Below are 16,520 nucleotides of genomic sequence, written 5' to 3'. Positions count from 1 at the left end.
AAGTAGGTTATGTTCGTTGCGGTGTTGCAAGCAGACATGGGACCGGAAATGCAGCAAAAAGAGGATCGAGTGGGGGGGGGCGAGGGCCACCTGCTATGCCGTAGAATTGCTAGATTACTGCAATTACCTGCCTGGGTCACCCAGTGGTTTTGGAGGGGTTCAGCGTCGAGTGTGTCATTGGGGACCAGTACCTGCGCTCGCCTGGGCCTGTCTGGCTCCAGTGCATTACCAGCGGCCCATGCAAGAGGTCCGCTCCCCGCCCGCTCTCTTGCGCTGGGCACCTGCTCACCGCTAGCAGAGAAGACATGGACCAACCGAGGCCGCTTGAGGTAAAGGCCGGGCATGTCAGGTACCTCCTGGACCCTTTGTCGGTCTCGTTCTTTGTGTTCTGCTGGCTCGCTGGTGTACTCGGCGGTGTGATTGGTTCTGTCCCTGCTACCAGGACCCAGCTCCCGCCCTTCCCCGTCCCGGTTCTGTAACATCAATGCAAACACAAGTCTCGATTCATCCATTACTCAGTTACGGACAGTCCTTCTCGGAATTATGCAAATGCTTGTTTTTACTGTGTGTGAAGACTGGGTGACCTATGAAAATGGTCATCAGTTATGTCGTGTGTCTCGCTCGCTTCAGCCACGAGCTCACACATCAACAGCCGTTGTGCGTCTGCAGGGTGGGGAGGAAGGCAATCATTTCTAGTCGGCTTTTCGACGATATGCCTGGCACAAAATATTCGTATCGTACAAGGGTCTATACATGTCTGGATACAATGGTACATGGCTCTTCCGTCGTCGGCCCTCATACCGAACGGAGACAGCTACCGGACTGCTCAAAACTTCGGTTTCGGCAGCGAGCGTTCGGCCTGCTCAGCCTGCGGCGCGGCCTCCTTATTCTCCGTCTCGGGCTCGACCGGAGCCGCAACGGCTGGTGACTCGACAGCAGCGACCTCGACGTCCTCAGTCAAATACTTGTTGCTCGTCGGATCCTCATACCCCGACAGGGGCGTGTACGCCTCTCCCTCGCCTGAGAGGTCGACCTCGGGGTCTTCTTCCGCCAGCCTGCGCGCATCCTCCCAGACGTAAAAGCGCTCGGTCAAGACGTGCTTGATCGCCTTCATCGTCGTAACAACCTGCACCCGAACCTGTCAGCGTTCATCTCTCTGTGTCGGCGTGGCCGGAGTCAATCACGAACCGTCTCGTCCCTCTCGTTGGCCTCGTAGGCGCCGAATCCAAGCTTGCGTCTCTCCCGCTCGCGACTAGTCGTCGAGATGCGGTTTCTCTCCTTCAAACAGACATACCACAGCGTGTGGAGGTCTTCCCAACTCTTCTTCCGCAGCTCCTCCACCGTCCACGCGCGGCCGTGGGACTGGTCCTCCTTGGGTGTCTGCAAGAGCTTGTTCTTGCCGTAAAAGAAACCCCAGAGCCCGTGGTTCGGGTCCACCGCAACCTCGGGCTTATAGTTCGCCGGCTTGGGGAGCGTCTCCCAGGAGACGGAGAGCGGTTCACGGGGGCCAGTCCTCTTCATGGTACTGACGCCTCGCAGGCGGTTGTTGTCGCGAGTCTTGCGCACCGAGTGCGCAGCCGAAGTCGAGAAGCATGCCGCTGCGGTTCGGGGCTGCGCCGCCGTTGCCGATGTCGTGGACAGCGAATTCCGGGTCTCTTGGAGCCGCAATATGCGGCCTATCGATGGCCGCATCACATTGGGGTTCGCCATCTCTGGCAATTGGGGTCAACGAGACTGCTGGTAAGGATCATGAATCCCTTTTTTAGAGCTCGAACTATTTCGCCTGGTCTGAAAATTGGGCGAGCATCCGGCCAATCAGACACCCTTGTGTGGCGGCTGCGGGAGAACAAGCCACCGGTAGAGTGGGTCTGGGTTGGACGAGTAGAGCTCCAGCCACCTGGCTGCCATGATGCGTGGCGACACGAAATCCAGTGTGGCTGACGCGTGACTTGCTCTTGTCCACAACGGTTCGTTTTCGCGGCCCAACGACTCTCAACTGGACATTCTCCCGACCTTTGGGGTTTCAGGGTCCAGTTGGCCTTTCTCATCCTGAATTTCCGAGGCTGAACTTGAAAGTTCATCTTCTTGGGACCATGGAATTGTTCACGTCCGCACTCTGCCAGCTCAAAGCTCAATGAACACGTCCCCTCGGATACGTGCCTCCAGCTCACCAAGTTAAGCGTTCTACTGCCTATACTGCTTTCGCCCGCGCCACCAACTGCCACGGAACCCAGTGGCTTCTTCTTTCGCGTGGGGCCACAAATGATTTGAAAACGTCTATCTAAGGGCGGTATCAAAACACCTCCAACGAGACAGGCATTCGCTGAAATTTGCCGCCCAGTGAGTGTCAGCCTGGCCAAAAAGGGTGGGGTTTCAGCACCTTCCGAATATCCGATCCAGTAGTTCGGCCAGATGGAATAGAACATACCACATACCGGAAGCGTGATTTTCAGAAAGGTATAACATGCACGTAAGTCTACCTAGCCCAAGGGTATCGGCATGGCAGCCTTACTACAAGAGCCGACTCTTTCCCGTCTCCAAAGGCCATTTACAATCCCATCCCATAACTGCGCAGTCGCAGATGTCCTAACGATGGCTGAGAATGGGCCACATCGTACGGATACCCATCCATGTTTCAACCACATTGTATGTCGAAGCATGAGAATGAATGTATATCGACAGCGCGCTCAAACCTCGCCGAGTAATCCCTCTGTGAATCCGGGGTAGCTCATATCCTCGTCCCCAAGAGCGTACCTTGCGAACGCACTCCCGTCCAGATAATTCGTAGAGAAGCCCGCCCTCACCCATGCAGGCGTCTCCAAAAGCGCCCAGTTGTCGTCAGTTATTGGATAAAAATCATAGTTCTCGACCAGCCCCCTGTCCTCGCCATCGACCTCGACTCTGTCAACCTGCCGGAAGTCCCCCTCGAGATGGATCTTCTCCAGCACACAGCCAGCCTTGTCCGCTCTCAGCCTGCCCCTTAACCCCGTAAAGAACCCGAACCACGTCCCCATCTCGAGCCATATCCCGCCCCTAGACTTGTCCCTCACGCTGGCGACTCCTCGTCCGCCCAGCCTCAGCCGCTTCAACGTTGCGAGCTGGCCCCTCAGAAACCCGGACAGTTCCTCTTGCGTGGTAGCGAAACCCTCCAGCTTCAGGTCCGTCAGCCTCCACGTGGTGCACCTCAACAGCACTTGGTTCAACCGTCCCGTCTTGCGCGAACGGTCTCCGAGCGGGCGATAGAAGTGCTGCTTCACCTCCAGTGATTTGACACGTCGGCAGCTCGCCAACAGCACTTCCACAAGCTGAGTCCAGCTACCAGAGACGTCCCCCATTGTCTCTCCGGCCGTCTCTTCCCCAGCCGACCCCGAATAGTCCAGGCCGAGCTTTACTTCCTCCAGCCGTTCCCCTACGCTTCTTGCAAATTCACACCAGGCCGTCTCCGTCTTGACAGACGGCGCCATTTTCATAGGCAGGCGGTCAACTTCAAAACTCTTCAAGCAGCCAAACCTCCTCAACACCATCGCCAGAATCCCAAGCATCGTACTCGCCTCACACGGCTCGAACCACCTCACTGACGGGTCCGCAAACGCTCTCCTCAAGATCACACCCTCATATGGACACTCATTGAACAAAATTCTCGCCTGCTCAAGTGCCTTCAATCTCGCCGCCGCATTGACCAACCGCCTTACGTCCTCCTCTTCCTCTTCGGCGAGACATGCCATCGCCTTCCTCCTCGCTTCCGCGTCGTAGAATTCCGCCCAGCCATGTCTCAACACCAGCGACTCCCTGTCCTCGGGATCCATGAGCCAGTACTGGAAGAAGCTCGCGTGGCGGCCGGGATGTTCATTGAGGCGCGCCAGGTTAACAGTCCAGGACCGGAGGTGGCGGCGGAGCCTGTCGTGCCGAGACCAGTTCTCGAGCCTCATCACATCGTCGCGCCAGCTCAGGTGCGTGAAGGATGTGGTGAAGAGGTAAAGGAACCCCACGTCTGCGAAGGCCCGGCACGAGAGCCTAAGGCTCTTCGTGTCGCCAGTCGAGGAGACATGGGCGAATATGAGCTCGATCAGCTCAACAGGCAGGGCGTTTGCCGCCATGTTCCCACAGATAGTTCTCCAAGTAACTGAACGAGTTCGTGGGATTATACATTTAGTGCACAAAGAATCTTGAACAAGATTATGCTCAAGACCTGCCAGCTGGTGTGTTGTGGAAAGAAAATAGATAGATGGGAGTTACCCTCGACGTTGGAGTCGGTGAGGGGGTGGAGATACTCATTCCTTGGTGACTAAAGCCACGCCCCTCTCCCATATGCCCCACCCTCGTCCAATCGTTCCCTTTTCAATCGACCAGAACTTCCAGGAACCTCGTCCTCGTAAAACTCCATCAACCTCGCTCGACGACTTTCGCTCGATTTCAATCAAAGGCTCTCCAAAAGGTAAGTCTCAAGCCTTAATGCCCTCCATGCATCATCTGTTAGCCGCCCACTCACATGTCCGTGATGCCAGTGATGCCATCCGTCCAACCCTGAAATATCATCCCGTTGATCCACCTATCTGACCCCTTCACCATATTCACCCAGTCATATCCCGGAGACCAGATGTTCAAGTGAGTTTTAAAGCCCGCCAGCCCACCTCTCTCATCACACAAACAAACACATACGCAACCTGTCAATGCCTTCTCCCCCTGAAAGTCGACACTACTCACATAAAACCTACCTCCGGCAGAGCCTACAAGAATCTTTCCCCAAAGACCCGCCTGAGCGTCGGCGTAGCGGTCCTGGCCTGGGGCGCGGCCGGCCTTTACCTCTCCGACCAGGCGGAGGAAAAATACCAGCCGACCCCAGAGGAGAAAGCTATCGTCGACAAGTATGTGCCCAAGGTTACCGTTGTCGACAGGTCCAAAGAATAGCAAACAACCGGCATGCACGTATGGCTCCCAGTCACCGCCGTGTCCGCTTGAGAGAGGGACACGGGTCCGAGTCCGTCCGTATATGCTCTTTCAGCTACAGGATTGACGCCACAAGGCATCTCATACTTGCAATGAATGGGTCCGTTACAAGCGTCAAAGGGTATGATATTAAGCCGTCATAAGTTGCTTTTTACAATCAAGTCAATTTTGCAGTGTCTAGTCTTCAAGTCCACCCCGTAACTTGCAAAGAGAACGGAAAACTGGGCCAAACATCGATACCTCTTTGCAGACCTAGTTTTCTTCTTCAGTGATGCGATAAAAAAAGAAAGAAAGAAACAAGACGAGTACCACCCATTTTGAGACATCTACTATTAGACCAGACCAGTCTAGCCACACGGACCGCCAAAACAAGTCATTATGAGCGAAAAGCCATGGATATCGTGACAACCTCATCGGGCCACCACTGGTGCCACCCGAGAGCCTCCCAGGTTCTATCTGATCGCAGTCTAATGCAGTGCCAACTCCGCCTCCCCCGTCTATCATTGCGTGAAACCACCCGCCACAAGATGCATATCAGAACTAACCACCGTCGATCCGGCTTTGATGCAGTAGGGAATCGAGAATGCTTTTCCGCAACAAAGCTTGTGAGTCGATGAGAACCGACCCATGAGGAAACAGTAAAACAAGGTAAAGAGGAAGGAAAAAGAAAATAAATGCAAAACAGACGCCCCACCAAATGCAGTTGGTTTTTTTGTTGTTGTTGTTGTGAAATGTCAGAGCATGCCAGCCGCTGCCGTACCGATATCCGTTTGAACAGAAGGTATTCCTGGATCCTCCACCACCGCCGGAAGAGGTTTAAAAAGTCGTGCCATGTCGAGTGTCAAGTTTGCCACCCCAAAATCCTTATCGATTTCTCCCACCGATCCCAATTCCTCGCCCCGTGTTGCCCCGTCCGACATCACCCAAGCCTTGACCGACTTGAGCAAGTGCATCACCTCAACAAACCGCGCGTCCGGTTCCATTTGTAACTCCGATGTCCGTGTGTGCTTGAGAAGGTACTTGGCAAGCCAGTAGAAATGGATACCATCCCTAGAGAACCCGTACCTGCGCACATTCTTTGCTGATCCAGGTGGAAATTGATTAACCATGTCAGCATCCCAGTTGGTCTTGAACTTTTGCAGTGCCATTCGGAAGGAGTCGTGAACGTGGGCTGGGATGCCTTGAAGAGCGGGATCGACTGGCGTGCCTCTGCCGCTGTTGGCGGCGTTGGCATCTGATCCCCCGTTCATCATCCAGTCGCTCATTGGGGGCGTCGCATACCCCTTCGTTACAGCACTGCCGTCCAACTGAGCGCGTCGGATCAACGACAAAATGGCGTGTATCAGAATGAACTTGCCATACAAGTTCGTTCTACCTGGCTGGATTTGATACGACCCATGCAGCAATGCTTGGAGGGCATAGCTCATGTCGGGCTGCCTACTGCGTCGCGTCCCATTCGGGTTCTTTTGTCGTGCCAGTTCCTCTCCGTGAAGACCAAGAGCGTCCTCGCAATCCTTCTTCGTCCGTGCATCCCACGCGGCATCATCGGATGGCAGCGGAATATGCATTTCCAGACCATCGATGTGAGAGCGGGCGTTGAAATAGAGTTCCATGGCGGAGTTGCAGAGGAAGATGATGTGCATGAGGCGTATCCGCTTTTCCTGTTCAACCCACACACCCCAATCGAATGTGGAGACGTCGAAGTTCTGAGGGGAAAAGTTGCTCTGGTGCAGCGGGCTGAAGAGGGGCAATCCGGTGGAGACCTCCAACAGACGAAGCCTGCGAGCCTGCTCCGCCACTGCTGGGAAAATCTCGCGAGCACTCTCTCGGTGTTCAGGAGTGCTGTTCCAGATCATCAAAATCTGGAGCAGCATAACGGCCTGGAGCTCCTCGAGGTCGCGTTGGCCGTTGCTCGAGTCGCCGGCGTTGACAGTACCGTTGTGTTGCTGCTTGCCCGCCGTCGGCACAAGAAATTGCACATCCCGAACCAGAGCCGCCTTGAGAAAGTTCATCATATCGCGCACGTGATCTGGAGAGAGACGATCCGAGTAGCAGGCGCCCATGCAGCACATGCCGGCTAACAAGCCAGTGTACGAATCCATGATGCGGAACGTTTGGGTATGGAGAATAGGAAAATGGACATGGAAGTGGGTGTACTTTTCTAAGAAGTCGCGTATGTTATCGGAGGAGAAGTATAGGTTGAAGCCGGCACTTTCGTTGGTTATCGGGGAACCTGGGGGGTAGAAGAAGTTGAGGATCTGGTTGGAGAGTTGAGTAAAGGGGTCCTGGATCGATGGCGGCACGCCCCAGGTCGAGTAGAAGAGAGAATCGGGGTGGGTTTGGAGGCCAGGAGGACCTATTGTTCTTTCGGTGCCGGTATTAGGCTCGGGTTTGGTTGCGATCTGCGTCTGTCCAAGATTAGGGGGGAATTGATGATTTGCGTAGGTTTGTTGCGCACCAGCCTGGAACATTTGAGACCAATCAAGGCCCGATTGTTGGTTCGAGTTCGACCCGCCATACATGGACATTCCATTTTGACCCGGGGGCATATTGTAGTTTTGCATCTGTTGATTCATATTGGGCGTCATGGAGCTAGGGACATTGCCGTTGTATGCCTGCTCGAAGTTGCCACCTCGTCCAGAAGCATCCATGACAGATCCTGTCAAATCCCGTCTGTCTTGGTTACTGCCATTATCAAGCCTAGTCAGGCTGCTGGAGCGCGACAACTGACTCTGATCGTTTGCAAGGTTGCTCATCCCATCCTGCACAGGCATCATACCAAAAGGCTGAACCATGCCATCCGTAGGCATGTTACCAAGACCATTGAGGTGGTTAAGACCGCCATCCTGACCAAGCGCCTTCTGGGCGGCAGCATTCTTCTTGACATGAGCCTGAGGGTGGGACAAGTGGCTAGCACCAGTCGGGTTGCCTCGGCGGATGGAGCACTTCTGGAAGTGACGCTTGAGAATGTCACTTCGCGAGAAAGTGTCGCGGCACAGGACGCACATGTAGGGGCGGTCGCCAGTGTCTGTAGGTCACAGTTGTCAGCGAAAAGAGCCGTCGCCAATCGCGGATTAGAAGGAGGGAGTACTTACGGCGTAGGAGGTGACGCTTCAAGTGCTTCGCGTGGAGGTAAGTCTTGGTGCAGTGAGGGCACGGGAACTTGCCATCAGCATCCTTGACCGGAATAACAGTGCTCTTCCCGTTGCCGGCACCGGCAGGCGTGGCGGCAGGACGTCCAGGAGCACTAGGCAAGATGCCACGGCGACCCTGAGAACCGACGACGTGGGTGGGCTGGTCGCTGTCACCAAGACCGCCGGGCATGACGCCGCCGGGCCCGTAGGGAGAGTTCATACCGGGCTGGGGCATGACGCCACCGGCGGGCATGGGCCGGAGAACAGGAGGGACACGACCAGAGGCAGGCGCAGGCGCGATGGGCTGAGGGTGAGAAGAAGCCATCGTGGTCTGGGGCAGCATGGACTGAGTGCCGTAGGCCTGGGGCGGGGGAGGATACTGGCCCATCTGCTGGTAAGGACCGCCACGACCCGGCTGCTGCTGCGGCTGCTGCTGCTGCTGCTGCTGAGGGTAGGCAGGCATGTTGTTCTGCGAACCCGGAGTGTTGGGAGTAGCAGGAGTGCGAGGCGTGTGAGGGTTGCTGCCGTACATCTGGTTCATGGCTGCGGAGGTCTGCGGCTGCAAAGGCGGCAGAGTCTGGTGAGGCAGCGGGGAGTTGGTATGCTGGAGTTGGTGAGGCGTGATGGCGGGGGGCGACGGGTAGGAGGCCGATGTCGTGTTTATACCGTTGGTAGGGTACTGGGAAGCGTCCATGCTATCCACTGATTTGTGTGTTGGCCTTTTGTCGAGACAAAGGCGCACAGAGCAAGCTTGCTTGTTGCGAGGTCGAGACGCGTTCCTACGTCTGAACGGGGGACTCGTCCAAGGCCTCGTGGGAATTTTTTTGTGGGACACGAGACAATGAAGCCGCTGACCCAATGGAAGATGATGCTGCACGCCGAGAAAAGGAATACTCGAGTCGTCAGATAAAGGTGCAGGTGAAAAGAGATTCTTCAGAATAAGCTTTCCGTCGAAGGATGATGGAAAGTCGCGAACCCAAAGACAACACGCGAAGAGAGTGTTGTTTGTAAGGTGGACTTTTGGTGGTGGGATTGAGGCTCCAGTTGATCCCGTTTGGAGGTGGTTTTGGAGAGGGTCAGGAGTGGAGCAGATGGGGCTCGATCCTTTTTATTTTTTTTTTCTCTCTGGCGCGTCGTTGTCTTCGGCAGAAAAAGCCTGTCAGGTACCTGGCGGCGCCGAGAGGGGTCAGAGGGTGGGAAGGAAGGGGAGGGAAGAACAAAAAAGTGGTCTTGCCGGGGTGGATGCCGAGGGTGTGCAGAGCAGGAACCGTTGAGCAGTGGTCACTCCGTCCAAAGAGGAGGAGGGGAGAGGGAAAAAAAGGGAAGAAGTGGGTTTGGACGTCGCCCCTTCTAGGAGGAGTGGAGACAGCGAGGTTTTTATGAAGGGCCTTTTTCGGAGAGAGTGTGGGAGGTTGGCCGTTGGTCGGGAATCCTGGTTGACGGATGATGGGTCGGCAGGTAGGTGAAGAGAGGAAGTGGTGTAAAGGATGGGGGTGAATTGAGATGGGTGGGTTATTTCTTTTTTGGGCAAGGACGGTGTGAGGTACAGTGCTTCCTTTGCGCGTTCTTCTGCTGCGAGTTGCCAAGGCAAGTAAGTACCTTATTGTCAAGTAGATTTGGGTGGAAGAGGCAGGATAAGACCTGACCAGAACAAGAAAGTTGGATACCACCGCGGTCCCAAGATCAAAGCATTGGCGGATGGTTCAAAAAAGAATTGGGGGGAGGGGTGCGCGGATGAATGGGAGAGAAGTGAGTGGTGGTGGTGGTGGTGGGTGAGTTGCGAGAAGTGGACGTGGGAAGGGGGGAAGAAGGGACCTGTTTTTTTGTTCCTTTTTGCCTCGGTCAATCCACTTTGGGGTTGAGGTGATAAATATCAGAGGATTGGCTGGGTTCTTGGTCACGGTTTCGAGTATTGACTCTCACTCATGGAATTCCGGCCGAGTCAGCGCTATGGGCAAACGAAGGACGTGCAACAATAAGCTGGCAGGCGGATGAGAGGGAGAGCAAAAAGTGAGACAGGAACTTGATGTGTGTGCGCGAGAAAGAGACGGAGAGTGCGTGGGAGAGAGAGAGAGAGAGAGAGAGAGAGAGAAGAGACGATGGAAGCGGAAGGAAGCCCCTATCGACGAGATAAAATTCAAACACTGCCTACTCTATCCGTACTTGCACGAAGGTAAAAAGGGAAAGAAAAAAAAGGAAGAATAATTAGCAGGTAAGAACAAGAGTGAAGCAGGACAGGAAGGTACCATCCATGTACCTTGCCTTCCTGATTTCCAGGGCATTTGAAAATTTTGAAAAAAGGCGTCTCGTCGATACCAATCAATGCCTGCCCCAGAGGTGCTCGTACACAGGGCGAGCACTGTGAGCGACGACTGTACGTGTAAGGAAAGCTGAGCAGACACAGACGGACAGGGTCCTCGACGGCGGTGATTCAGGGCTCAAGAGACGGTGGTGTGCGCTTGGGAAAACAGGAATGAGGTAATGCGAACTTGGTTCGGTCGACGTCCATTGTGCAGGCGAGTGTCAAGAGAAGGGGACTCGAGCTAGCTGTCCCTAGTACGCTAGGTAATCCATCCATCCATATCCACCCATGAGGTAGGTAGGCACATTGACAAGGTGCCTCTGTCAACCTGTCAGAATTCACACAGGCCTGCGCCATGCCGCTGGCTTCAAACAGGGCGGTGACGCGAATAATCTTTTGAGCGACGGGCTTAGTTACCATGCACGGTGGTCATTCGGTTCGAAACTCAATGACAATCGTGCACTGCCCTGCACCGGAACAGGTAGGATATTTGGTTTAACAACAAGGAGAGGGGATAGTAATAGTAATTGGACTAGGAATGGGGAGAGATAGAGAGAAACGGGCATGACTTTGGCAAAGTCTGCATTAGATCAACAGGGCTATGCAACGTGATATTGTTAATGCCTGGATGCGGTGGCTCTTTTGCCGGCTCTATCTTCTCTGTCTACCTCACCGTCCCTGCATCGTATCGTGCACCGAATCGTGTAAATCGAATATAGTCACTATCTCACCGTCTACCTTCACCGTAAGAGTGCCATTCTCCCAACTCTTAGGGGCAACACTTTACTCTTGCTGTCCCCCTTCTCCCCTCCGTCTCGCCTAAACGTACATTTTCCAGCAACTCGAGAAAAATAAGGGCAGGATGCTTTAGCTTTCTTGCAATTGCCGTCCAGCCCGTCGGATTCCCACAGGACAGCAGAGGAAGTCAAATTCCAAGGCGCTGGTGTCACGATCGCGCCTTCCTGCATTCGTCCTTGTCGGGCATATTCGTACATTATTACCGGACAGTGTTGGAGAGGTAATTACTCCACCCCAGCACGTTGCTGCCATACCATGCCATGTTTGTAAGTTGGGCCTTGCCTTGCACGCCTCCTTCCTTGCCCGACAGTCCCTGCCCTGTTTGTCTGTCACGCCTGCCTTGTCTTCTGCGCTCGCTGCTACCTATTCGTACACATACGCTTACACGTAGGGGGGCGGAAAGAACTCCGTAATCGCAGCCACACGCCTTCCTGAAATTGAAACCGCATTCGAGCAAGAGAACTGGCCGCACCTGCACTACTGTGTCGTGTGGTGTCGTATGGTCTCGTCAGAGTAAAACTAGGTAGGTACCTCTGTAGGTAGGCACACACTCGCAACAAACCCTACTTCTGCAACTTCGTCGGGTCCGTCCATCTTTGTGCTTGCCGAGTAATTGCAGTCGATTCCCTGTCGACTGGGAAGTCCCTGGTCGGAGGCTCGAGCTCGAGTCCCTCGAATCCGTCCCAGTTTTGTTCCCTTCTTCCGCTTCTTCCAACTATTCCATGGCCCCCCTATTTCCCCTCTCCCTTTGGTCCCCTCCCTGTCGTCGTTCCTCGAACTCTCTCTCGTACGCCTTTGCCCCGAAGCTGCAGAAGTACCCACCACACCTTCCATCATCCCGGTGTTCAGGACGTTCGCGCTCTCATGGCCGCGGCTCCCACGTTCAAGCTGCTCCCCCCTTAGCTGCAGCTGTGAGCATCGTTCGCCAAAGCATCCACACAAGCTGGTCTGCCTGCCCGCTGTGGCTCCCAAGCTGCCACGTTAGAAGGTGTCACCCAGTGCCTTGAGTACGTGCCGCAGCCTGCAACAGGCGTGCGCTCCCGCATAGGTGTGGTCCTGGTACTGTTCCTCCCGCGTCCCGCCTGTTGCCGGTTTCCCCTCCTAAAATAAAATAAAGAAAATAAAAGGGGGAAAAAGCGTTTAACGTGGGCCAGGAGGTATCCATCCGCTAGACACCATCTCGCCCACTCCTTCCCTCACCCCCAAAAAGCCCCCAACTCCCGTTTCTTCAGGGTGAGGATACGTGCGTGGGTGGATTGGATCCCACCTGCAGACAAGCACACGCCAGCAGATGTGATGAACCCTTAATTTGATACCAGCGGCGCGTCTGGCATCTTACATCCTACCGCGTTGTCTTCATTTCTCTCGTTCAAGTCGTTGCCACTATCAAGCCTCACGCAACGCACTCATCGCGGCATTGTGTCATCAATTGGCGCTGGACTACCTAGTCTCCGTTTTTCGGCCTTCTTGGGTGCCGCTCTACACACACTATGTCCCTTTCCGGGCATGCTACACTTTGACACAACCACGACACACGATACACGCGGTTGAATCGAATCGAATCGTCTTGTTGCGGCCTCTTCCGCAGCTAAGATGTGTCGGGAAAGCGCTCACCATTACGTCAATCCCTGCTTTCCCTGTCACCGGCAAGCACCCCCTTTTTACATAAACTAGTGCTCTACATCGTTGCTAACCCTAACATCCTGGTCCATCCATGACAATACCGTATACGGACACGACAAGGCACCGAAGCACAAGCGCTCAGTACTGAGATCGACCCCTCATCGCGGCGTGCTGCACACGCTACAGTGCAGGCTACGGGCGAGACGCCTCTAACGGTTTGACTCCAAGGATGCCCTAGGATCAGGCAAGGTACTCATCAACCCTGGCTCTGTCAAAAAAAAAAAAAAAAAAAAAAAAAAACGATGAGACGATGGCCAACCTTGCAAGCGTCACGACCGCAAGACGCAAATCAATGTGGTATCGTTACTCTGCGTTATGCCCACGACATGTCCAATGTACTCCGTATGGGTACCTGAACGGAACAGGGGTAGGGCAGGGTAGGGCACGATGCTGCCAGCTGTCCTGCCCGCCGCCTCGAGATCCGAGGTACCCGCCGCCAGCTGCACTGCACCTTGCGAGGATCAGCCCCTGCTCCTGGGATGCACCAAGGACACACACACACACACCTGCTCGCTGGGAGTAGGATGGTGTACGGCGTAATGGGCGGCACCCTGACACCCATACCTCCCCTTCTCTGGCTCGGGAACTGGTCTTGGCGTCTGCTGTCTGCTGCAGAACGAAACACCTGTCAGGGATGTGGCTGCATGCCCGGCACAATAAAACAGCGCACAAATCTGCCTCTATCAGTTCTCTTAGCCTCTGGCAATATGCCGACGATGGTCGACTTATCTGGCGGCGTCCCGCCACTGCAGCGGTCGCCTTCGTGGAAGAATAAGAAAAAAAGCCATGCATCTCTTTGAAAGGTCGAGGTAAGGCCAGATATCCGGTCGCCGGCAGGTGGGCCCAATACTGCCATTATCACGTCGTTGCTTGTGCACTACGGATAATATCACCGCATCTGCAAGCAGCGGAAAGCGGGTACCTCGGGGCCGAGTACCGATGATGTTTCTCTTTTTGGGGGGGGCCTTGAGGAAAGAAAACTATGCCAAGCAGTGCCGACGAACTTCCTGCCATCCCAACAGGATGCAGCGAATCACCTATCGCCGCCGCACAGTTGTAGGAAAATGGCGTCTGACGGACCAGTTCAAAATGCAACACGATGCAATCTGATTTGCTGCGGCAATTCGAAGCGGGCGCAATCGCGGACACTCTTCCCTGATTCTGACGTGTATTGGAATCAGTCTGCACCAAATTCCGGCCATGGTTCGAGTTTAGGGCCAGAAATGTTTGATCAATCATACACCCCGTTCGATGCTCGAGAGACTCCTCTAGACTCGACCCTCCAAACTACTAATTGCCATGGGTGGCATGGATTGGTCCGGCATGACCGTCAACCGTTGTTTTTTTTTCTTCATCTCACATGATGGGCGTTTCTGGCGTGCGTCTGTGTTGGGTCACGCAGGCACTTTCACAGACCTATCGTCGCGACTCGTCCCAGACTACTTACTGTTTCGAGCCATCATGCCATGCAGTTGGAAATTACACAATGGTCTGGCAAAAACAGCAGCCATACCGCCGAACAAGGCAACCCTTCATTCCCCAACACGGGTGCACAAGTTCGGAAGTTCTGCAGAATATCCAGAAGCCGGGTGGTTCGACAGTTCCGGGCTAAAGGAGGCTGGGGTACACCATGCTTGTATTCCTTGGCGCTGTCCCAAGGAAAGGTGGTGTGCGCTTACAGACGATTGGAGAGGCCATCGGCGGTAACGTTCCGCATTACGAATGATCGAAAGATATCGTGCCAAGGCATGCCGGCCGTTGCCCCCGGCACGCCTGTGGTTTGGGTCCCAAATGTAAACCACGGTCCCATGTCGCTGGGCATGACAGTCGGTAGGCAAGCGTATGTGCACTACTCATCGCACACCTTTCTCAATTCTACCAGTGTAGGACTTCATACGTTACCTGGACTGGTATGTGAACCTTCCAATGGCTTCCCTAAACTAACGGGGAAGTATTTGCCTCCACCGAAAGGGTACGTACGTAAGTATCTGGAGGATTGCCGCCCGCACGTACCGGTCACCATTTGTGACGGATGTTGAGAGATGTTGTGCAGGACCCACGAGTCAAGCGAAACGGCCCCAAAACATCTTTTTTTTTTTTTTTCCTACGACACTCAGAAACATCGGACTTTGGCCGAGTCACCGCTTCGCTGTCGGAAACAATGGCGCATTTCCGAATGACCGTTATGATGGATGGATGGCTGCCTGTCCCAAATGCCGGCCGGCACGACCGAGGTCGAGAAGATGGTGAGAGTTGCACAGATGACGGCGTCACTGAGGAAAATGCTCTCTGGAATAGGTCTGCTATTGTCGGCTCGAGGCGAGTGGTGGTCAAACTTGGACGTTTCTTTAGCTTTATGACCTCGACCTAAGAAGAGAGCCACAGAGCCTCGCGACCCATCTCTACCCGTGCCCACCGTCCAATGGGGCAACTTTCGCATCCTTTTTTCTTTTCTCCTTTGCAACGGGACGGGGCCATCTCAGATGACGGATAATGGGGCACTTGAGATCGATCTCACCGGACCCATTTGAGCCATGGCCACGAACTACATTCATGCCGAACTGCATGTCAGAAGAGCAGGACCCTGAGCTGACGCCGCAGTCGGGTCGGGCGCGCAACATCGCAACGAGGACCGATTTCAGAGCCTTTTTGCTTCCTCTCCGGATTTGTTCAGTATTCCGTAGCTTGACTTAACAACGGTCGCATACGGCGGAACTGTCCCCCCCCCCCCCCCCCCCCTGAAAGGTATCGACGTTTCCTTTTTTTCTTCTTCACTAACCGCTGGCTGGCTATCCGGCCATGCGCGTGCACACACATACACACACATGCACACTGTGCACAGCGCAAGCATCCCCAGCCACTCCAACCACCGACACCATTTGCTGCAGGGATACGAGGAAATCCAAGCAATTGCAGGTCAACCCTTTATCTGGATTTCACATCCTGCTTTAGATTCCTAGTGCAACGACCAGGATGTTTTATCAAAACGACATCACGGGGCCGTCAAGGTCAACAAGAAACAACGAAGGACGCGACGCCCATCATGGGATTAGCGCTACAGTACATACATGGTTCAAGGGGGATGCTAGCAGTCCTTCCTTCGCTGAGCTGGTAGCCGTTTTTGGATATGAGGTTGCAGCGCGAAAAGTAGCGGCATTCCCGCCAGCATGCAGACTATCCCAGCTCTTTCGGCATACCCAGCTCACTCCTTGACAGTAGCTCTCCACCCACCCCCTTCCTGGGCCAGTGGCGTTGCTGGCCGCAGTACTCTGAACGTGAGGGACACCCACGGGACGCATTGGACGGCTTGAGAGTCGTGGAACGATGACGCTCGAGCGAGAAGAGGGTCCGCGGCCCCATTCGACCCTTCTAGCCGGTATTTTGGTTCCCCATTATTCTCTTCTAGAAGCACAAGATCCGGGAGCTTTGGCCATATCTCAAAGATTCCATCACCAAAAGAGCACGGCATCGACGTCTCAACATCAGATGGTGGCGATGCAAATCTCTGGTGCTCCATGTACTGTGCTCGAAACTCAGTCGCGGTCCAAATCCCCAGTGACGATTTGCTCACGCCACGCTTGCATCATGGGCCATGGGGAGGGTGCAGAATTTTCTGTCCGAACTCGCTCCGACCAAGAGACATGCCTGACAAGGAA

The 16,520-nt window shown here is 54.6% G+C and overlaps 4 protein-coding genes across 4 annotated transcripts; 1 reads left to right on the top strand and 3 right to left on the bottom strand.

Moving 5' to 3' along the window:
* Nucleotides 1-826: 826 nt before the first annotated feature.
* Nucleotides 827-1,710, bottom strand: GLRG_02769 (uncharacterized protein; the record flags this gene model as incomplete). The annotated part of the gene is made up of 2 exons (XM_008093454.1): nucleotides 827-1,126; nucleotides 1,189-1,710. 2 exons carry the CDS (start codon nucleotides 1,708-1,710, stop codon nucleotides 827-829), a joined length of 822 nt encoding a protein of 273 aa, XP_008091645.1.
* A 977-nt stretch (nucleotides 1,711-2,687) lies between these two features.
* GLRG_02768 (uncharacterized protein) lies at nucleotides 2,688-4,097 on the bottom strand (the record flags this gene model as incomplete). Its single annotated transcript, XM_008093453.1, has 1 exon — nucleotides 2,688-4,097. One exon carries the CDS (start codon nucleotides 4,095-4,097, stop codon nucleotides 2,688-2,690), a length of 1,410 nt encoding a protein of 469 aa, XP_008091644.1.
* A 500-nt stretch (nucleotides 4,098-4,597) lies between these two features.
* On the top strand, nucleotides 4,598-4,908 carry GLRG_02767 (uncharacterized protein; the record flags this gene model as incomplete). Its single annotated transcript, XM_008093452.1, has 2 exons — nucleotides 4,598-4,605; nucleotides 4,725-4,908. The coding sequence occupies 2 exons, from the start codon at nucleotides 4,598-4,600 to the stop codon at nucleotides 4,906-4,908; spliced, it is 192 nt and encodes a 63-aa protein (XP_008091643.1).
* A 773-nt stretch (nucleotides 4,909-5,681) lies between these two features.
* Nucleotides 5,682-8,775, bottom strand: GLRG_02766 (uncharacterized protein; the record flags this gene model as incomplete). The annotated part of the gene is made up of 2 exons (XM_008093451.1): nucleotides 5,682-7,975; nucleotides 8,043-8,775. The coding sequence occupies 2 exons, from the start codon at nucleotides 8,773-8,775 to the stop codon at nucleotides 5,682-5,684; spliced, it is 3,027 nt and encodes a 1,008-aa protein (XP_008091642.1).
* Nucleotides 8,776-16,520: the final 7,745 nt, after the last annotated feature.

This window comes from Colletotrichum graminicola (genome assembly GCF_000149035.1).
Source record: "Colletotrichum graminicola M1.001 genomic scaffold supercont1.8, whole genome shotgun sequence".
In the NCBI taxonomy this organism is placed as follows: domain Eukaryota; kingdom Fungi; phylum Ascomycota; class Sordariomycetes; order Glomerellales; family Glomerellaceae; genus Colletotrichum; species Colletotrichum graminicola.
Note: the sequence above shows the minus strand (reverse complement) of the source record. Positions and strands in the feature narration are given on the sequence as shown.